This window comes from Carcharhinus amblyrhynchos, chromosome 11, assembly GCF_965287045.1.
Source record: "Carcharhinus amblyrhynchos chromosome 11, sCarAmb.v2.hapA, whole genome shotgun sequence".
In the NCBI taxonomy this organism is placed as follows: Eukaryota; Metazoa; Chordata; class Chondrichthyes; order Carcharhiniformes; family Carcharhinidae; genus Carcharhinus; species Carcharhinus amblyrhynchos.
The window spans coordinates 22,887,141-22,910,839 of NC_137334.1; the positions used below are offsets into that span (position 1 = coordinate 22,887,141).

The 23,699-nt window shown below is 45.0% G+C and overlaps 1 protein-coding gene across 2 annotated transcripts in view; it reads right to left on the bottom strand.

Annotated features, from left to right (window-relative positions):
* Positions 1–4,115: 4,115 nt before the first annotated feature.
* Positions 4,116–23,699, bottom strand: part of LOC145349981 (SH3 domain-binding protein 4-like) — a 90,486-nt gene continuing 70,902 nt past the window's right edge. For both annotated transcript variants that reach the window (XM_080198760.1, XM_080198761.1), the window contains exons 4-5: positions 12,536–12,724; positions 4,116–6,226 (exon numbers count right to left, since the gene is read on the bottom strand). In XM_080198760.1, coding sequence (XP_080054886.1) covers positions 6,002–6,226; positions 12,536–12,724 — 414 coding nt within the window. In that variant the 3' untranslated portion in view covers positions 4,116–6,001. The remainder of the gene's footprint in view (positions 6,227–12,535; positions 12,725–23,699) is intronic.

Sequence of the window (23,699 nt, forward strand, 5' to 3'; positions counted from 1 at the left end):
GAAGCCCTTTGGCCCATCGAGTCTGCACCGACCACAATCCCACCCAGGCCCTACCCCCAATCCGTACGTATTTTACCCACTAATCTTCTCTAACCTATGCATCTATGGTCAATTTAGCATGGCCAATCAACCTAACCTGCACATCTTTGAACTGTGGGAGGAAACCAGAGTACCCGGAGGAAACCCACACAGACACGAGGAGAATATGCAAACTCCACACAGACAGTGACCCAAGCCAGGAATCGAACCCAGGACATTGGAGCTGTGAAGCAGCAGTGCTAACCACTGTGCTATCGTGCCGCTTCATTGAGATAAAGATACAGTCAGTCTATCAACAGGAAGATAATGATAAAATTCATTCATACGGACTAGAAATGAGAATTGAGTCCAAAGTAAGAAAGGGATACGAGACAGTCCTTGGCTCATGAAGGGTAGGTGACTGAGTGTTGCAATTCGAGAATTCAATAACTTTGACTTCAGCAGCTGAATAGTTGGTTTGGAAATTCCAGCATCCTGCAGTTTGGGGAGAAGATTCCCTAGCCCCCTGGTTCTAGGCTCTCCTCAAGGGGAAACATTCTCTCCACCTCCACCATGCCAAGACCCCCTCAGGATCGTGAGTGCTTCAATCAAGTTGCCTCTTACTCTCCTGAACTCCAGTGGAAACAAGCCTAGCCTGTCCTACCTTTCCTCAACTCGCAGGGATAGGGTGGGATTGTGGTTGGTACAGATGGGCCAAATGGCCTCCATCTGTACTGTAGGGATTCTATGGTTCACCTAATCAGGTTGGTAAACCTCTCAATCAGGAGCTGAAATTCTATTTCACATGATCTTTTCCCAATCGCATACTTTAAAATGGAACTCCCATAGTCCCGGGAGGCCATTCGGCCCAGCGAGCCATCTAGATCGTATCTCTGTAACCCCACATATTTACTCTACTGAAACCCCTGACACTAAGGCACAAATTAACATGGCCAATCAACCTAACCAGCACACCTTTGAACTTTGGGAAGAAACCCACACAGATATGAGGAGAAGGCTCCACATCGACAGTGACCCAAGCCGAGAATTGAACCCGGGTCCCTGGTGCTGTGAGGCAGCAGAGCCAACCACTGTGATGCCTAGAGCCACCTGAGACTGGAATTGAACCTGGGTCCCTGGCGCTGTGAGGAAGCAGTGTGAATCACTGTGCCACCCCATCTTCAACACTGAGGACAACTAAAATGGGATTTGACAAAAGTGTTAAAATCCCAGGTTCTTTTTGACATAGGTTCAGAATCAGGTCAGAGTGGCACAGGCAGCAAACTACAGGACAAGAGAAACACCCTATATGAATGGGCGAGAGTGGTAACAAAGTTCACAAAAAGTGAGCAACGCAAAAATGCAAGATGGTTTTTATTGAAAAACGTAGATGTTTAAAACCAGACAGGAAGTGTCAATATAGCTAGAAATTACTTTTCATAAATACACAAGAGCAATGGAGAGCAATGGTTTAAAAAAATACACAAGTAAGACAATCCGTATTGTCACACAGCAGCACTACAGTTTGCTGTGTGTCAGAAAATGAGTATGTAGTAATGTGGCCTGCAACACGCAAACACGTGGCAGAAAGTGCAGAGCTGAAGGTCCATATTAGCTTATTGACTGTTAATTATTTGGTGACGTAAGGGAGTGAATGGAAAAGAAAAACTAAGACATTAACTTCTATTTAAACTGAATTAAGAGGATATAGCATGGGTCTGTGGAAAAGCTTTGGAGTTTTTTGTGGATTCATTGGGCCATCCCAGATTACTTGCCATCTCAAACTGACATTCATACCATTAAATGTTTTGGTTCATGGGACGTGAGCATTGCTGATACAACCAGCGTTTAGTGCCCCCCGCCCTCTCCTTGAGAAGGGTGGTGAACTGCCTTCTTGAACCGCTGGTGGAGACACCCACAGCGCTGTTAGGGAGGAAATTCCAGGATTTTGATTTTCAAACTATGGAAAACTGTTACATTCTCTCAACCCAACCCCAGGAAAAGAATTAATCCTATTTTAAGAGCATAAGAATGAAGACTATGTTTGCGCAATAGTTTCCAAAATAGATATATTAAATTTGGGAACATTGTAGGTACATGGGGATGTTGAATTGTGAGAGGTCATGCATAACGCAGGAACAAAAATCTGTGGTGCTGTTTAGTATGTGAACCCAGAGGCTATCGTTAGTGTCATCTGATGATAGTGCACTCCAGTAGAAGTGTAAGCAAGCAAGCTTGACCATGTAACCTGCTGAAGAACCGAATGTTATTCCAAGCCATGGTAGACCGTGCCAATGTATACTCTGTGATATGGGCCAGTCAGGAATATAGATCGAGACAATAACCATCAGGTTTGAGTTGATGAAATTAAAACTGGCCATTTTTTCTTTAGTGAGAGCCATTCACCAATTGGACCTGGCGCTAGAATGCTCTTCACAGCTGATGCACAGTAACTTCAACCATCGGACCTCATCGATAGCCTTCAAGTAAACATGGTAGATCAAACCAAGTCGCAAAAACTTGATCAGGACAGCAGACAGGTTGCAAAGCAGCAAAATTTACATTAATTTACAATTGACAGGCAAATGAATCTGAGGGTAAAAAAGTCAAATACAGATCACATTTCAGACTCGAAAGGTCATTTTGGAAGGACACTGCAAAAATTAGGAAGGATTGCAGGTGGGTGAGGGGAGATAATGTAAATGAATTCTGCAATTGCCTTAAGAAGGATTTCACAAAGGACAGGAATTTAATCAAACTCTCTCAATGAAGCAGCTCTATCACTGCCAGAGATATCTATTCATTTCAAGGACACCTACACTGGCCTTGGCATTTAGAAAAGAATAAACTCTCATTGCTGTGCCCTTCCAATTCCAACCCTGCTAAATATTCCTGTGACGTTGGTCAATGGGATTACCCAATTTCAGACCAAGCTAAAGATCTGCAGTATAACAACACTCTCAAAATGTCAAAGGGACAATTTTTCTGTAGGGTCAGGTCAATCTGATCATAGAGATTAGTGGGAACATGTAATTCTGATCCAAATCCAGCCTGTTCGGCAAGCACATTCACCGACAATTCAAAGATGAAGCATACTCCAAGTGTGGGTTCACAATAAACACCAGGTTAGTCTGGATAAAACGGAAACAGCAAGCCCAGAGGAGTGAGAAGTAACTCATGTCAATGAAGAAGGGAACTTATAACATTACTTGCTCAGCCAGATCAATGGACTCAGGGGGCATGAATTTAAATTACAAAGTGCTTTGAAAGCAGATCCCAGGAAAGGAGACTGTGCAAAATGTTTATCGTGCTTCGAGTTAATGTTCTAGCAGGGAATGTCACACAGTCAAATGGTTCAAGTTGTGAATGAACACTAGTGCGGGTTATTTGAAAAGCACCAGTGATAAAGTCATTGTGATTGTAATTCTAATAAGCGTATTGTACATTACTTATAAATCAATATTTGTGAATGTACAAATTTCCTTTACAAATCTCAAACTATGAAGCGTTCAGTGTAGTGTCATCATTTCTTTAATTTAACAATTAGCTTTCTTAGAAAAAAAATCAATGTTTAGTGTTCAGATATGTGAAGGCTTTGTTAAAGTATGGGGCTAAATTAAAATATATTTTAAAATTGTCACCCGCTGCATATTAATTCCTGAAGTCACCATTAACTGGAGTTCACACCAAGATGAGTGTCACTTAGATCCTACATCGATATCCAGAACCATTTTAAGAAGTCTGTCTGCAAATATTAATAGATTCCCCAGTCAAGAGAACAAGAAGGATCATACAACTTCTGGACGTCAGTTTTTAACCTCAATTCCAACGCTAAATACATTCAGACAAAAGTACAGAAGCTGGAGTTTGAAAGCTCAGTCTTTTTTTCCTTTAGAAGTGTTCTACGAAAGCTGCCCCACACCGATGGCCACTAGGGAACAACCACTGATTGGAACAAAGGGAGACTTTGCGCAGACTTCCAGGTTCCAATTGGAGACCAGCAGGGAAATGTATTTTGAACACTGCCTTCTAATGTAGCCAATACACCTCTCATAGAATAGGGTGCGTGGGAATGACATGCAGCATTGCTGCATGCGTGTGACCCTACATGTTAGCAATGTGAAGGGCAAAATCTTTGAAGGAAATTCCAAACATGCCAGCCAGAGGGTGAAGTTGACATGCTTCTCTTATCACACCAGCTGAGAGTGAGAGAGAGGGGTATGTTTCAGTTAGGTACAGGTTTGTAAAGCAGAGCAACAAAAAGGAAAGGGCATTAAAAAAAATTATGGTGCCAGTTCAGCTGGAATATTCGCTACTCAAACTTCCTGAACTGAGTGACTAAATGTGTCTAAAGTTAAGACCAGAGTGGGATATTCCCCGTCCAATGAACCCCACTTATTGCCAGTTAATGCAGTGTGCTCCAACAGCATTAATATTAATCTTATTCTTGGCCAGTGAATGAGAGAATTCTTTAAATTCTGCACTTTCAGTTCCCCCTTAGAACAATCCCCAAGTCTTCACCATCCCATGCTTTGCTGGCAGTCTCGCTGACGCCAATCAGTCCAGTCCATATTGTTGGAAATGATTAACAATTGAATCAGTCCGATTTTGGTTAGTAAAGAGTGCCACACGAGCCCGAAACCTTTACATTTAAATCTGACCTGCAACTTCAGGCAGTAAGGGTTCCGCCAACTGCGACAACCCAAAAGTTTTGAGTAACCCATTCCCCCCACCGCATGCCTCATTTAAAAACTGTTTAGAAATTGCGACCTTCAGACCGGAAATTCCAAATAAAATACATCCTTGGCAGCAGCAGTGGGTGAACTAAAGAACGGTGAAGTGTGTAATGGAAGGGAGATGACCGAGGGGGGAGATGCACAAGGATCTCTTTGTGTTCAATGCACTGATTTGTATTCTCTCAGTATTTCCACCTACCAATGTGTTGAATCTTCTCCCCCACTCTTACCCCCCCCAGTGACCAGCGATACTTCCATTCACTTTATAAAAACCCAAAGCTTTGCTACTTGAAGCTGGAGAGAAAACACTGCCTTTGCTTGGCAACTGTTGAGCGTTTTGAATGGCACTTCACAGCGGGTTTGCCAATGCTGCAGAACGCAATAGCTGAGACCCAGTAAGTAGCCCATCTCAAAGTGCAAGCATGTCTCAACATGTCCCAGCCTCCCTCTGCAGCCCTTCCAACTTGGTGTCTCGTCAGGCAGAGCACGCAGGCAGGTCAGATCGGGGTCAGCACATAGCTGACCAACACACAGGGGTTTTCTAATGCGAGGGAAGGTGTGGCATGGGGGGAGGTTTTTGTGATTAATGTGGACTCGGGAGACGTGGCGTACCTGAGGTAGTTAAGATTTCTGCTGTATTTACAAAGCTTAAAATCTACATTCAGTCAGTTACTGAAGATATGGGCTGAAGAATAACTCTGGAAATTCCAAATAAAATATTATTCTGACTTTTGACACGATTAAAAATAGTACCAAAAAATAGTGCTATTTAAAAGGCAGAAAGCATGCAGTGAAAGTTTAGCATCTCCTTACACGAAAGCACAATTTTATCGCTTCAAAAACATTAAACAGGATTTAGTTAAAATGTTGCTTATTAAAACCCAATGGTGAATTCCCCCATTTCCCTCCCTCCCCATATATCATTCGATTGTGTGTGCTATCAGAATTCATTCCTAGGTCACAAAACAAGGTGGCACTTAAACTCCTGGGAGCTAGGCTGAACTTTGCTATTGACAGCAATAGTTTGAACACAGTGGGATATAACAGCCGAGACCCTGTGCAACACAGAAAGCCCCACAGTATTCCAAGTCTTTAAGGGTCTATTAGTGCAGCAGGAGGGTCTCGAGAGAAATTAACTCCAAAAGGCTCGAGTCATTCAAGGCAAAAATAATAATCTTCCAGTCACTCTTGGCCTCGTTGCTGGCATGCTCCACGTCCTCCCTTGCCAGAAATCGGGAAGGCCCAGGTCAAATGGCAATGTCGTCCTGGTCGGGAGGGCTGAAGGCGGCAGCTCGGAGGATCTCCAGGGCGTAGACCAGGATCAGGGTCCCCGTCAAGTGTTTCCAGCGCTTGGTAATGGGGTGCCTCATCTTGTCGAGGCCCAGGTGCAGTTCCTGAATCACATCCCTGTAACTGTCTCCAATCTGCGCACTCCAGGTCAGCAGGAAGTCATAGGCAGGTTTCCACATGGCCTGGAGAGAGGACAAACCAGTTAGCCCTGTACAACAACCACCACTGGCATTTACACAGCACCCGTTAACACTGCAAGAGACACACAAAGTCTTCCACTGGCTAAGGGCACTCCCATTTGGTCACCTTTGCTGCATCCTCCAGCTCTATCGATTGTTTAGGATCTGTATATGATCAGTGTTACCTTGCCAAGCCCTGTGCCTGATCCACTGCAGGAGACCCCAGGCAGCGAGCGGATAAGCTTTCCAAAGTGCAGAGTTTGTCTGAATCAGGTACAATCACACTGCCAATAATTCTTCTCTATGTAACAAGGGAGTGCTTGCCAACATTGACCCTTTTCTCCTGTGTCAGTTACGTGGGGAGGCAGTGGCACCGTGCTATTGTCACTAGATTAGAAATCTAGAGACCCAAGATAATGTTCTGGGGACCTGGGTTCAAATCCTGCCACGGCAGATGGTGGAATTTTAATTCAATAAACTATCTGACCATGAAACCATTGTCAATTGATGGCTGACTAATGTCCTTCAGGGAAGGAAATCTCCGTCCTTACCTGGTCTGACCTACATGTGACTCCAGGGCCACAGCAATGTGGTTGACCCTTAAATGCCCACAGGGATGGGCCAGCATTTATTGCCCATCCCATGAATGAATTTGAAAAAGTGCTATGAAGTTGTTGACTGCATAATTAATTCTAAAAATCCAGATTGGGAGTAAATTCACAGTGACTGCATGTCCCGATCCAGAACTGGAAAGAATCAGCCTCCAAAAATGTCAGACTGAAAGTGACCAGTCAGCACGGTGGCACTGCAGTTAACACTGCTGCCTCATAGCGTCAGGGACCTAGGTTCAATTCCCGGCTTGGGTCACTGTCTGTGTGGAGTTACACATTCTCCCTGTGTCTGTGTGGATTTCCTCTGGGTCTCCAGTTTCCTCCCACAGTCCAAAAATGCGTGGGTTAGGTGGACTGACCATGCTAAACTGCCCCTTAATGTCAGGGGGACTAGCTAGCGTAAACGTGTGGGGTTACGAGAAAGCGGCCGGGGTGGGATTGTGGTCAGTGCAGACTTGATGGGCTGAATGCTCTCTTTCTGCACTGTGGGGATTCTATGACCAAAGCAGTTCACTGTGCTGTGAGAACTGCCAGACTTTGACAAATTGGTTACTTGTCACAAACTCACATTGCTTAGTCCAGCTGTATTCACCCTGCAGTGCTAAATGACTCTGTCCAGCTGTACTACACCTTAGGACGCTGAATGACTGTCCAGCTCTACTGCACCTAGAATGTGAAATGATTCTGTCCAGCTGCACTGCACCCTAGGGTGCTGAATGACTCTGAAATCCAACACCCAGTGTGTCAGGTAACTGAGGAATAGAAGAAGGTACTAAGTAACGCCAGGTTTCTGCCCAGCCTCTCTGTGATACCCTTGAATAGAGACAGGATAAGTTTGGCTCCGAATCCCTCAACAACGACCTACATTTGTATAGTGTCTTTAATGTAATGAAATGTCCCAATACGAGAATCCGAGAATGCGGATTGGAAATGCTTTAAGCTGAAATATTCTCCCACATGTTTTCCTTACATCACCCACCCTGTCAGAGACTCCATCCAGCCCCCCTCCCTTCAATCTCCTGAGTAGAAGTTTTGTTTAAATACTACTCAACAGTCAACAAGCAAAACTCTGCAATGCTAACCCCACCCTAGAAACATACAATTTCTACAGTGCAGAAGCAAGGCATTTGGCCCATTGAGTCTGCACTGACTCTCCGACAGAGCAACCCATCCCACCATAACCCCATGTATTTACCACCGTAATCTTCCTAACCTACACATCTTTGGACACTAAGGGGCAATTTAGCACGGCCAATCCATCTACCTGCACATCTTTGGACTGTGGGAGGGAACTGGAGCACCCGGAGGAAACCCATGCAGGCAAGGGTGCAGACTCCACACAGACAGTGACCCAAGCAGGGAATTGAACCCGGGTCCCTGGCACTGTGAGGTAGCAGTGCTGCTATCTACATGATTCGAATTTCAATTGGCTGACCTCTCCAGACACCTGCTGAGATACCATCGAGTATGAGGGGGGCTGTAGGAGTAGAGGGGGAGAAAGTGTTGCCAGTGGCAGAAGGATCGGGAACCAGAGCACCCAGATCTGAGATTGTTGGGAGAGGAAGCGATGGAGACATGGGGGAAAGATTTCTTCCTGCAGTGAGTGATGACCTGGAATGTTCTGTCCTGAGTGTGTATGATGGAGACAGATTGAATCCTGGTTTTTGGAAGACGATTGGGTTGTTATCTGAAGAGGAAACATTTGCAGGGCCAATGGGGGAAAGGCAGTGGAAAAGCACTAGGTAAATTGCTCTTGCAGAGAGCCAGCACCAACACAAGGGATCAAATGGCCTCTTTCTGTGCTGCAATGATTCTATATCAGCGTTACATATTTGTGGAAATAGGATGGTGGAGAGGAAACACTCCAGTCAAATATATTGCTTTAATAATAACGTTTTCCATCAGGAAAAAGATACAAAAATCTGAGGTCATGTACCAATCGATTCAAGAACAGCTTCTTCCTTGCTGCTGTCAGACTTTTGAATGAACCTACCTCGCATTAAATTGATCTTTCTCTACACCCTAGCTATGACTGTAACACTACATTCTGCAGTCTCTCCTTCCCTTCTTTATGAACGGTATGCTTTGTCTGTATAACAAGCAAGAAACAATACTTTTCACTGTATGTTAATACATGTAACAATAATAAATCAAATCAAAGATTTCAATTTTCTCAATTTTAAATACATAGGGTTAAATTCATTATTCAAATTAAATTTCTCAAGCAGCCAGAGTACATTTATTTTTCTGATATAGCACTCCCTGTTCCTCTCGTCTCTGTAATTCAGATAGATGTGTCACAAGGTGTAATATCACTGTGTATCTGCTGGATTGAAAAATACAGCAATCGTGATTCTCTGGGGCGTCAAGATAACTTTGGCTGAAACACTGGAATTACTACTGGACACAACAGCACAAAGGCTGACCTTAATTTGGCTCCCATTTGTTTTTTTTAGTTTATTTATTAGTGTCACAGTAGGCTTACATTAACACTGCAACGAAGTTACTGTGAAATTCCCCTAGTCGCCACACTCTGGCACCTGTTCAGATACACTGAGGAGAATTTAGCACGGCCAATGCACCTAACTAGCACATCTTTCAGACTGTGGGAGGAAACCAGAGCTTACGGAGGCAACTCGAGCAGATAAAGGGAGAACATGCAGTCTCCGAACAGACTGTGACCAATGTTTCTTTGTCGTGATGTGGAGATGCCGGTGTTTAGGCTGGGATGGGCACAGTAAGAAATCTCACAAGACCTGGTTAAAGTCCAATAGTTAGACAAGTCACCTGATGAAGGAGCAGTGCTCCAAAAAGCTCCCGATTCCAAATAAACCTGTTGGACTTTAAGCTGGTGTTGTGAGACTTCTTACAACGTTCTTTTTGTGTCACACAGATCAGATGCAGTAGGAAGGTGCTTTTCCGTGGTTTAAGATACAATGTTGCAATTAACATCATAAAACAATGATTAACTAGCCGTTTCTGTGACCTTATTATGTACAATGTGGTGATAGTACTTTCCCATCTATCAGTGCGTAATTGGTACTAGCCTGTTTGGAATGTCAGCTTTTCTGAGCTTGAGGAATCTCTCACTCTTTGTGACTGGCAGATGCACTTGTTAAAGCGGCCAGGAGAAATAGGGGAGGTCTGGCTAACATTATTCATTCTTATTCACAAGTGAAACTATCCGGGTGATGAATGGCGTTGGCCAAACATAAACTTGTTTTAGCCTTGCCCTGGGATGGCCTTGCACTGAAAAGAGGGCTCCTAGTCAGATCATCAACAAAGAACCATCTATATATAACCAAGCCTCACACATTAGCTCATCCCAACAACAGCTGGATGGAACTCAGTAATGGCTGTTTGTCTATTGCTGTTTAGCAAGGCTAAACACAGCTGCATCAGATAGAGCAGTCAATAGTGGGTGTAAAAGAGGGCAACTCAAAAACTTTTAACATTCTCCTGTGCAAGTGCCACAATCTTCAAGAAAATAAACATATCTTCATTCATTCCACTTTTGCAGTGTTTCATTTCTTTTCTCTGTTTCCAGGCCGTACAGTGGCACAGTGGTTCCTGGCTTGTGTCACTGTCTGGCTGGCGTTTGCACATTCTCCCTGTGTCTGCGTGAGTTTCCTCCGGGTGCTCTGGTTTCCACCCATAGTCTGAAAGACATGCTGGTTACATGGATTGGCCATGCTAAATTCTCCCTCAGCGTACCTGAACAGGCACTGGAGTGTGATGACTAGAGGATTTTAACAGCAACTTCACTGTAGTGTTAATGTCAGCCTATTTGTGACTAGTAAACTCTACTCTACTTTCTCTCACATGCACTCCGTCAATTACTGCTGCCCACCACCTTGGTAACGGTGTTCTCAAGTCTGGTCATCCTGTGCTCATACTGATGTCACTGCTTCCTATTTAGAGATGGAGTGGGAAGAACTTGTGATAATTTATTCCTGCTTTTGATGCAGGGCTGAAGGCATACAGTGCAGCTTGTGATGCAGACTGAGGGAAGTTGTGAACTGGATTACATTCAGACCGGGGATTGGAGGGGGACAGGGTCTCCTTCAAAACGTGAAAACTTTTAAATCCCAAGCCCCAGGCGAAGCTTCTGTCAGTCCATATTGAGGACGTCTGAGAGGCTGATTTTCCTTGGAATGAGAGAATTCCAAACAGACCACTGGTCCTGATTTGCCTTCCTCTCCACTCTGGAGTAGGGGAAGTGTGCACAATCTGCAAAACAGACTTACTGAATTCAAATTACACCATCTGCCGTAGCAGGATTTGAACCCAGGTCCCCAGAACATTAGCTGAGTTTCTGGATTAATAGTCTGGTGATAATACCACTAGGCCATCACCTCCCTATAATGTGGACAGATTGGATAAATTAGGGCTGTTTTTCTTGGAGACAAAGAAGTGGAGAGGTTTGATTGAGATGTTCAACATTATGAGGGACTGAGACAGAGAAAGCAGGAAGAGAAATTGTTCCCATTGGCATAGGGTGTGAACCAGAGGACACCTGTTTAACCTGAGTGGCAAAACTGCCAATGGCTGGAGGAGGAAAAACTTGACTACATAAGAACACAAGTAGTAGGAACAGGAGTAGGCCATCTAGCCCCTCGAGCCTGCCCCGCCATTCAATAAGATCATGGCTGATCTGATAGTGGTTCAGTTCCACTTACCTGCCTGCTCCCCATAACCCTTAATTCCCTTATTGGTCAAAAATCTATCTACCTGTGACTTAAACACATTTAACGAGGTAGCCTCCACTGCTTCAATGGGCAGAGAATTCCAAAGATTCACTACCCTCTGGGAGAAGAAGTTCCTCCTCAACTCTGTTCTAAATTGACTCCCCTGTATTTTGAAGACTGCGCCCTCTAGTTCTTGTTTCCATACTAAGTGGAAATAATCTCTCTGCTTCTACCTACACAATGAGTAGGTAGAATGAGACTACACAATGAGTGGTTAGGACCGAGTTTGCGCTGAGATTGCCAGGAGGCGGGTTCAATCCTGTCTCTCAAAAGGAAATTGTCAAATCATCTGAGTGAAAAGACTTCCAGACTATGAGGAAAGCGTGGGGGAGAGGATTTGAGACCAGAAAGAAATCAGCCATGATCTGACTGAATGTCAGAGCAGGCTCCGAGGGCTGAATAAAAATGAAGCAAAAAAGTTTATCTATTAGTCACAAGTAGACTGAATTTGCCTACTTCTGCTCCTAATTCCTATGTTCCTATGTAGCTCTTACAGGAAGCCTCTTACTATAAAAACGATGGGCCAAATGGCCTCCTCCTGTGCTGTAACCACTATCGCCTGGAGTTGGAGAGAGGCAACATCTGTCCTGAAACCTGCGGAACAATGTAACATTAGGGAGAGCTGGTTTAAATGTGAAGGAAAAGTGATATTGGGAAGAGAGTGGGTCAGTCTATTGGGAGGCAAACCATAAAGGGTTTTCAATAAAGCAAATTAAAAATAAACATTTCCACTGATGATTTGATAATCAGATAACATGAAGCTAAAATGCTTCGCAACTGTCAGAACACTGAAAGAAAAATGTGGAACCTTGTTTGTTCTGATCCACCAGGAACAGCTTTTGAAAAGTGGGAATTGGGATGTAGGTTGGTACAATGCTACTGTCTAAACTTCAGATTGTGTGCACTGACCCAGGCTGTGCTGTCCCGTACCGGCGCAGGCGATATAACCTCACCTCACTTTCAACGACCCCATTCTTGTCGCGGTGGGGAGCTTCGTAAGCGTCCATCTGTTGCCTGGAAACCTTGGCCAGTTTCTCAGCCAGCTCCCGCCATCTCGGGGCCACTTCAACAGCAGTGGTGAGGAGCACAAAGTCCTGGATGAGCCTGGCCACCAAACCCTGGCAGTCCAGCTTCAACAAGGCCTGTGGACAACAGAAAAGGAAAGGTTCACCAGCTGTAAATGAGATAAAAACACAGGTGGACAGGGAAAGGCCAACAGGTCCATCCTGCCCACACCACACAACATCATGGACTTAAATATTTCCTCCCCTGATACCCACTTCCCTGCAGTCGTCCAGTCTCCTGGGAGAGCTAACAAACAGAGGATAAATACTCATGACTAAAAATACTCAGGAAAATTCCTCTCCAACTTCCTTGGGTGATTGAGCCAATGTTGAGCCATGTGTTATTCATAACAACCTTCTCCGCAATGCGGTCTCTGCCCCAGTCAGGAACTAGTCTCCCAACTTCCTCTTGAAGAGAGTCAACACCCAGCATGCAATAATTCCAGAGAATTGCTATTCTTCCTAGGAAAAAAGCCACCTAACGTTCACCTTTCCTCTTGCAATCTTGAACACATCCAATCCTCTTAAACCTGCTAAACTGGAATGACTCATCAATAGGAACACAATCATTATGTTATAGACCTCAAACAGTCACCTCGTTGAGTCAGAGGTTTACAGCATGGAAACTTGTCCATGCTGCCCTTTTTTTAAACCACTAAGCTAGTCCCAATTGCCCGCATTTGGCCCATATCCCTCGATACCCATCTTACCCACGTAACTGTCTAAATGTTTTTTAAAAGACAAAAATTGTACCCGCCTCTACCACTATCTCTGGCAGCTTGTTCCAGATAGTCACCGCCCTGAAACAAATTGCCCCTCTGGACACTTCTGTATCTCTTCCCTCTCATCTTAAACCTATGACCTCTAATTTTAGGCTCCCCTACCTTTGGGAAAAGATATTGATTATCCAGCTGATCTCTGCCTCTGATTATTTTATAGACCTCTATTAGGTCACCCCTCAGCCTTCTACGCTCCAGAGAAAAAAACTCCCAGTCTATCCAGCCTCTTCTTATAACTCAAACCATCAAATCCTTGTTGTATTCGCGTTAATCTCTTCTGCATTCTTTCTAGTTTAATAATATTCTTTCTATAAAAGGGCGGCGGAACTGCACACACCTTTGTGTTTCTATGGAAACACAGCAAGGTTTTTGGACCAGGTAGCTCGGTATTTGTTCTTCACGGGCTAAAAAAATCAAGAGATATTTGGGGGTGGGGTGAGAGATGGTAGGATGAAAGTGATGAACTTAATGATTAGTCATGGTCAAAATGAATGGTGGAGCAGGCTCAAAGAGCCAAATGGCCTCCTCCTGATTCTGGTATCTATGTTTCTCTCTTCTGGACCTTATGAAGTGTCAACATATTCACCAGTAATGTGAAGTGAGGACTGGGAGGTCAACACTGGGTCCTGTATTCAGGCTAAATTTTTTTTTCATTTTATTCATGGGTGTCTCTGGCTGGGCCAGCATTTACTGCCCATCCCTGAGGGCATTTAAGAGTCAACAACGTTGCTGTGGATCTGGACTCACATTTAGGCCAGGCTGGATAAGGATGGCAGATTTCCTTCCCTGAAGACCAGTCATCTCTACAATGTCAAAATAACGTCCTTTGATTTCTAATGAAAAGCTCCATTCACACAATCCACTAATTGGACACAGGTACATAGTTTGCCAAATCCGACTATCTGAAAACCGGGATTTCTGCAAACTGAACATTGCTCTCTGAGCACACAGAGCAGGGAATGGATGGACAAAAAAAAAAGGAAACGTTCTTTGCAATAACATATGTGGCTGCATGGGAGCTTGCAGAACTCTCATAAGACTGTAAGACCATACGGCATAGGAGCAGAATTAGGCCAAATGGCCCATTGCATCTGCTCTGCTATTCAATCATGGCTGATATTTTTCTCGTCTGCATTGTCCTACCTTCTCCCCAAACCTCTGATCCCCTTATTAATCAAGAACCTATCTATCTCTGTCTTAAAGACACTCAAAGACCTGACCTCCACAGCCTTCTGCGGCAAAGAATTCCACAGATTCACCACTATCGGGGTGAAGAAATTCTTCCTCATCTCTGTTTTAAAGGATCGTCCCTCTAGCCTGAGGTTGTGCCCTCTGGTTCTAGTTTTCCCTACCAGTGGAAACTTCCTCTCCACGTCCATTCTATCCAGGCCTCGCAGTATCCTGTAAGTTTCAATAAAATCCCTCCTCATCCTTCTAAACTCCAACAAGTACAGACCCAGAGTCCTCAACCGTTTCTCATGCGACAAGCTCTTCATTCCTGGGAGGAATCTCTTCATTCATCCTTGAAATCATTGCCACCATTGAACAGTATTGCTGACACCCTCACTGATTATTAGCTATGAAGAGCTCACCACACAGAGAAAGATTGCAGATTTATACAGATGGCTCAGAGCAACAGCCGACCTTGGAAACAGAAAGATGGAACAACCTCTTGCTGCATTAGAATCTTAAAACTAAGATTCTCATCTTCATCACTGGCCTACTCCAACCCGACTTCAGTAATCTAAAATCTGGGAGGATGTAAACATGCAGATACAGGTGGTAAAAAAATGGCAAATGGCATGTTGGCCTTCATTGTGAGAGGTTTCGAGTACAGGAGCAGGGATATGTTGTTGGTGAGGCCACACCTAGAGTATCGCGTGCAGTTTCCTTTTCTGAGGAAGGAGGGTTCTTATTCTCAAGTGAGTGCAGCGAGGATTTCCCAGGCTGATTTCAGGGATGGTGGGTTTGATGTATGAAAACAGATGGACTAGATTAGGATTTTTTCACTGAAGCTTAGACAAATGTGGGGGGTGGGAGAATCTCATAGAAACTTATAAAATTCTAACAGGACTAGACAGGGTAGATGCAGGGAGGATGTTCCCAATGGTGAGGGAATCTAGAACCAGGGGTCACAGTCTGAGGATTCAGGTTAGACCATTTAGGATGGAGGTAAGGAGACATTTCTTCTGAGGTGAGTCTGTGGAATTCATTCCCACAGGAAGGTCGTTGATGCCAAAACATTAAACGTATTCAAGAGGTGGCTGGATGTAGCACTTGGAGTGAATGGGATCAAAGGTTATGGGGGGAAAGCAGGATTAGGCTATCAAATTGGATGACCAGCCATGATCATGATGAATGGCGGAGCAGGCTTGAAGGGCCAAATGGCTTCCTCCTGCCCCTATCTTCTATGTTTCTATATTAAAATTTGTAACACAGAAGTCTCTGTGTTGAGGGTGCTGGTTTTTGGACATTGGACCTGTTGGCTTCAGTAACATTTTCTGTACACTGAGCATGACGCAGTCACACCAAGATCTTTTCCCCTCTCAGCCATTTTCACTATCTTTGTGTATGTGGCTTGACTGATGTAATATACTATTGGGCGTGAGGTGACGAACTCGCTTAGCCCAACTAAATCTTTGGTTGCATTCTTGCATGTGCTTCCCCCCTCGCTCAGATTTTGGCATTAACCGCAATCACCAGTGCCTGTGTCATTAATGAAGAGGTTAGCAGATTTCAGACCCAATCCCTGGGGGACACCGCTGGTAATATAGATGCTGGATGAAATAAATCTGCTGATTATATCTGTTATTGGAATTTCCATTCCAGCGTTACAATTTGTGACTGATATCACAGGATTGAAATGCAAATTCCATCAAAGACTAAAAGGTTAGCTATTCATTTGAGCAGGCCACGCAAAGAAGCTTTACACTCCCAGGACCTTGCATCCTGTTGCTGTTGAGGAAGATAAACATCTTCTGAAGCGGGTCCCTTGGGATGCTCCAGAGGAGCAGTTCCAGCTTCTCGCTGTCAGTGTAAGCTTAACAGCAACAACATATAGTTACAATACAAGGCTTTCAACTGACTTTGTGTAGTCCACTATGGCCATCACTGCAACTGAATTAGAGAGATCATACAACACCAGGATATAATGAAACCATCTTGGGTATGATGCCACTGCAATCCCTGGATGGCATTTGTATAATTATGTAATATAGATAACGATACAGGAGGCCACTTGACCTATCGAATCTGTGCTGACTCATACCAACAGCAATCCAGTTCGTCCCACTCAGAGCTTCACAGCACAGAAAGAGGCCCTTCAGCCCATCGTCTTCATGTGGTCATCAAGCTCCTATCTTTTCTAATCCCATTGTCAGCACTCGCTTGGTAGCCTTGTATGCTAGGCCGTTTCAAGTGCTCATCTAAATACTTCTTAAATGTTGTGAGGGGTTTCCATCTCACCATTCCTTCAGGCAGTGAGTTCCAGACTCCCACTATGTTCTGGGTGAAAAGGTATTTCCTCAAATCCCCTCCAAATCTCCTGCCCCCTTCCCTTAAACCCAATGCCCTTGATTATTGACCCTCTAGTAAGGGGAAGTGTTCCTCTCCCACTACCCCATGTCTCTCGTCATTTTATACACCTTCATCAGGTCCTGCCTCAGCCTTCTCTGCTCCCAGGAAAACAACCCCAGCCTAACCAGCCTCTCTTCATAGCTGGAACACTCCAGCCCAGATCACATCCTGGTGCAATCGCTTCCTTCCTATAGCACGGCGATCAGAACTGCACACAGTACTCTAGCTTTGACCTGACCAGCATCTTATACAGCTCCATCATAACCTAACGCTTTTGTATTCTACTCCCTAGCTAATAAAAGCAAGTATCCCATATGCTTTCTTAACCATCTCATTTACTTGTTCTGCTGCCTCAGGGACCTTTGTTACATGAGATCACCGTTTGTTGGGCGTATGTCCAAAGAAAGAAAGCGCTCTGCTGCCACTGAATTATTTTGGAAGTGCGGTCACCTCAGTAATAAGGGAAACAGAGCAGCCAACTTGGGCACAGCAACATCCCACACACAGCAATGTGATAACGACCCAGATAACTGGATTTTTGATCAGAGCATCATGGAGAACTCAACATGGTGACATGAGATCCACCTGAGCAGGCAGGTGGGGCCTCACATCACCGAAAAGACAGCTCCGCCAACAGTGCAGTATTCCCTCGGTACTGAACTGGAACACCAGCCCGGATTTGTATGGCCAAACACTGGAGACAGGGTCTTGAAGCTGAAAGCTTGGTGACTCAGAAGTGAGCGTTCCACCAAATGGACCACAGCTGAGCCAACTGATATAGGCTAAGCGTGCCTGAGCAATCTGCTTACTCTACCTACCCAACTCACACTCCAAATAATAGTCAGAAATACATTCAAACAATCAAATGCAAAGCGCAAGGCACCACTTGTTCAATGTGGTCCTCCCAATCAGACCCAACCTTACCTGCTCATCTGTGCAAAGTGAGAAAGCTATCACTGCAGGATCATGAACACAACAAAGGGGAAAACTTTACAATCACTTGCATTTCTGCTTGTTGAGTGACTCAAAGGTCTGTCCATTATGGCTAGTTCATCCTATTAACCATGAGTGTGTGGAACTGGTCCATGATTTTGAACTGGAGCACTTGAGCAAATTAAACATGCAGGATAGATCATAGAATCCTACAGGGCAGAAGGAGGCCATTTGGTCCATCAAGCCTGCACCGACCACAATCCCACCCAGGCCCTTTCCCCATGACCCCAAGGAACTTATCTACTAAGCTCCCTGACACTAAGGGGCAATTTAGCATGGCCAATCCACCTAACCTTTGGAGTGCAAGAGGAAGCTAGAGCACCTGGAGGAAACCCACGCCGACACGGGGGGAACGTACAGACTCTGCTCAGACAGCGACCCAAGCCAGGAATCGAACCTGGGTCCCTGACACTGAGGCAGCAGTGCTAACCACTGTGCCACCATGCAGAGAAACGAAACGGGCTGGATTGTTCTGCAAAGGGCTGCCCTGGGTTCGATTGGCTGAATAGCTTTCTTCTGTATCAGGATGACTTCACAATTCTGTTTTGCTTATGACAACGCTGAAATGCCTGTGAAGAAAGTGGTTTGTTCTGCTTGTCTAGGGTGGTGGGTGTATGAGTTGTAAATACCACCCAATAGAGAAGATTGGCCATGGTGGCACAGTGGTTAGCACTGCTGCCTCACAGTGCCAGGGACCCAGGTTCGATTCCTGGCTTTGGTCACTGTTGTGTGGGGTTTACATGTACTCCCTGTGTCTGTGTGGGTTTCGTCTGGATGCTCCAGTTTCCTCCCACACTCAAAAGATGTGCGGTTAGGTGCATTGACCCTTAGTGTCATGGTGACTGGCTAGGGTAAATGCATGGGGCTATGGGGTTAGGGTCTGGGTGGGATTATGGTCGGTGCAGGCTCAATGAGCTAAATGTCCTCGTTCTGCAGTGTAGGATTCTACGAATCTATAATGAAGACCGGTCTAAGCAGCTCATTTTAGTGTGAGAGTCAACAATTTTAGGTGGTATGGTGATATTGTGGTTAGCACTGCTGCCTCATAGCGCCAGGGACCTGGGTTCAATTCAGGCCTCAGGTGACTTCTGTGCAGAGTCTGCACATTCTCCCTGTATCTGCGGGGGTTTCCTCCAGGTGCTCTAGTTTCTTCCCACACTACAACGATGTGCAGGTTAGATGGATTAGCCATGCTAATTTGCCCCTCAGTGTCCAAAGATGGGTAAAGTAAGGGGATTAGCAGGGTAAATACTTGGAGTGATGGAATTGGGCCTGGGTAGGATTGTTGTCCAAGAGTCGGTACAGGCTCGATGGGCCAAATGGCCTCCTTCTGCATTGTAGATTCTATGAATGGCAAGCTGACTTGTAACGCTGATCAAATAATTCTTCAAAAACATGTTTAAAAATGCTGCAACCATGAGATCAAAGTGAAGAAAGCTACAATGAGGAACCTCGCGGGGTAGATTAAATGTCACTGAGTAATTCAGAGGAGATAATACATCCATTCATTTAGTCCTCCCCGCTTTGTCAACACAAACAATTACAACAGCCAGGCTTGACAACTGACACTCCAGAGGCCTCTGTAGTTTCGTTCCATGGTGACTGGGAGAGAGTATGGTGTACACGTAAAGAGTGGAGACAAACCGGTTTGAGCTGCTCTGCCCCCTCATTCCCTGAGGCAAGTTGAAGGGAGGTGGAGATGAGGCAGGGCAGCGTGGAGGCAGGGACTATGTCAAACACACGAGGTAAAACAAAAACTGCAGAATAAAAAGAGATACTCACCCAACTGTGTTTTTATATCAGAGCTGCAGCGGCCAGGACAGAAGTTTTGGTGATTTTTGTGCCTCCAGAAGATGCTAGTTACAATTCAGTGTGGTTCACAGAAGTAAATGTTTGAAATATAACCACCCCAAGTTGGGTGGGCGATATTACAAGGCGAGGTCCCCATGCACAGTGGGCAACTCATAAATGGGTTAAAATCTGTATCTCTTCCATCAGCAAATAGCCAGTTAGCCAAAAAGATAAAATATCTTTGGTGGCTGCATTCTGACTGGGTATGATTATATATTCGCAGCATCTTAATGCACGACATATATCCGATAATTACAATCTCTCTTTTCCATCATCCCTGTTTGTCAGAACGGAAAGTCTTCAACAAAATGTTGTCGGGGTAAGTTTCTCACTCAGAGGGTGGTGAGTGAGTGGAATCGGCTGCCATCGGTGGTGGTGGAGGCGAATGCATTGGGGCCTTTTAAGAGACTTCTGGATCAGTACATGGGATTTAATGGGATTGAGGGTTATAGATAGGCCTGGTAGGTAGGGATATGATTGGCGCAGCTTGTGGGCCGAAGGGTCTGTTTGTGCTGTAGTGTTTATGTTAAAATGCAAGCTACCTCAGGCGGACGGCCCCATGGCCAGTGGGGTGCGGCCTGTTATAGTGAGAGGCAGTACTGATCTGTTAAGCTGGGTGCAGGTCCCCGTCCTAGATTTTGGGTTGAACCTATCTGTAATTTCGCTGGTAGTTTATTGGAGACTTGCATGTAGGTTATGCATCAGACCTGCTGGGGTGGGAGGGGGAAGAGGCAGATCAACTTTATTCACACGTTGCTGGGGTTTCCCTACAGGTAGGAAAAGAATTTGTCACAGGACCTCTTATCGTCAGAACTTGTGTCTGATCCAATGATACAACTAAGCATTCCAAAGTCTTTAAACTGCCCTCATTTCCCATCCATATTTACATCCAGAGTAATCATCAATCCGATTCCAAACAGCAGTTTGCACTGTTCCCCTTCCAACGTGCTCTCGATCAATATTTACCAGGTGTATAATTGCTGAAAAGGTGCCACATATGGTACTGACCCATGTGGTAAGCCTCAGGGAGCTGCAGTGGCATCAGAACTGGTTTAATATCCTTCAGCACAAGTTTGAGACAAGTTTGACATGAATGATGGCGCAGCGGGGCGGTGTTACGCTTCTTGGGGATGAAGTGATAGCTTCCCCAGCCCAAGAGTTTGAACTGCTATGGTTCTAACCCCGTCCAGTTGGCTGACACACTATTACAATTCTCACCGAGAGGGTGCTGCATTGCCAGGAGCACCTTCCTCTGAATGAGACATCAATCCAAGAGTGTGTCCATCTATTTCAGCCAACATTATAAGATCCCAGTGCTCGAGGCAAGCAGCTATAGATTCCTCCAGACCAAAATTTCTTCCCCAGGATTCATGGAATAATATTCTGGATACTATTCTCATAGGATCATAGAATCCCTACAGTGCAGAAGGAGGCTATTCGTCCCATCAAGCGACCACAATCCCACCCAGGCCCTATCCCCTCAACCCACATATTTACCCTGCTAATCCCCTGACACTAGGGGCAATTTAGTAAGGCCAATCAACCTAACCCGCACATCTTTGGACTGGTGGTTATGTTACATTTTTCATTCATGTTTGTGTGTTGTGGACTAATTAATGGAGATTATGGTGATATAATTAGTTAACAGTTTAATTGTCATTGCACACTTCTGCAATGAGAATGGATAGTGATGAAAACGGATGGCCCTGGGGTCTTTTGTGTCTAATATTTAAGGTTAAATAGCCATTCATTAACTGTAGCATTTGGGATCTTACTGTGTGAAAATGTCCATCTTATTAGCTCATATCAGCAGAAAAGCTTTTGATAGATTTGAAGACATTTGTAGAGACTGTTTCAAAGAGGTCACTGTTAGAGCTAACTTATCTCGGGGAAACTATACTGTCTGTACATACAAACCGCACCACCCAGATGGCCTCTCTCTCCTGATCTGACCATCCCCTCATCACAAAAAGAGCCATTTTTAATCATAGAATCCTACAGTGCAGGAGGCGGCCATTCGGCCCATTGAGTCTGCACCAACCACAATCCCACCCAGGATCTATCCTCAAGCATTTACCCTAGCTAGTACCCCTGACACTCAGGGGCTATTTAGCTTGACCAATCCACCTAACCCACACATCTTTGGATTGTGGGGAGGAAACTGGAGCACCCGGAGGAAACGCACGCAGACACGGGGAGAATGTGCAAATTCCACACAGACAGTGACCCAAGCCAGGAATTGAACCTGGGCCCCTGGCGTTGAGAGGCATCAGTGCTAACCACTGTGCCACCGTGCTGCCCCTTGCTCACCAGTTTTTATTTCTAGAACTTTGGGCCGGAGGAATCTGGGGAGCAGTCTTTTTGTGGCAAATCCACCCCTCCCCCCCACCCCCCAAACACACCGATTGTCATCTTTGAAGTTCCCTGTCACTGACACAAATAAGAACAGTTCACTACCAGGGCCTGGAGGTGAGGGTAGCTGATGATGTTAAGAGGAAACTTAACGTTTATTTATTAGTTACGAGTAAGCTTTACATTAATACTGCAATGAAGTTATACTCCGGTGCCTGTTTGGGTCAATGCACCTAGCCAGCACATCTTTCAGAACGTGGGAGGAAACTGGAGCATCCGGAGAAATCCCAAACAGACACAGGGAGAACGTGCAAACTCCACACAAGTGACCCAAGCCGGGAATCGAACCTGGGTCCCTGGCGTGGTAAGGCAGCAGTACTAACCACTGTGCCACCGTGCCGCAGGGTCCTGCTGGAAAACTATCCCTCTAGGTTGCTTCAGAACAGATTAAAATGGATAAAGCAGCAAAACAGTTAACAAGACACGGACATAATAGAAAGCCGAATTGGTGCATCTGACATCAACGTGGTAGAACTTAAACTGTTTTGGCAGCTGACAGATGGAGAATACCCAAAATGTCCAAATGAGATGGTTTTAACATATGGCTCGATAAGCAGTCATCGCGCTGATTAACTAGATGTAATGTTTTAATTTTTGAGTTTCTAGCAGCCCTGAAGTGCCATCTATGGCACGCACCATTATTCAGGGGAATTACAGTGTCGGTGACAAACTATTGTTAGTTATTCCCTGGACTGTGCTGTTATCACCCACATCAGAACACTAATTAATTTTCATAGCTCTACCAATTAAAATCAACGGCAACCATGACATTCCAGAACAAATGCATATTTTTTCACCAAGGCCTGGGAAATAAAACGTTGGGTAGTCTGGCAACTGTGCGATTGTCTCAAGGTCGCTACGCAAAACATTTACACTCAGCAGAGAAAGGACACGTCTACAAATTTACCTCCTGCATTCCTTAAATGTTAGGACCTCAGTCTATTAGAAGTCACAGTTGTTATTTGTTGTACATATTGTCTCTTCCTGATTTTGACCGTAACCACACAATGAACGGACAGTGCACTCAACAATGGTGAAAATTAATTTTGGCACAAACAATGCCTCTGCAACAAAAACAAGCATCAAAGTGGTCAACACTTTGTTTGAAAGGAATAAGGTGCGTGCGCTAATTTGAGAAGACGAGAACACATTTCACCAGCTGCAACTACAAAGGCCCAAATTAGAGTAGCCTAATAGCTCTGATAATATCCATGATCTATCACAGACTGCAGCATTTGGAAGGAGTTCACAGCACAGACAATCCTGAGCTGAGGTTTATGAAGAGGCCGTGTAGGACAATTTCATAGAATCCTACAGTGCAGAAGGAGGCCATTCAGTCCATCAAGCCTGCACCGACTACAATCCCACCCGGCCCCATCCCCATAACCCCATGCATTTACCCTAGCAAGTCCCCCTGACACTATGGGACAATTTAGCCTGGC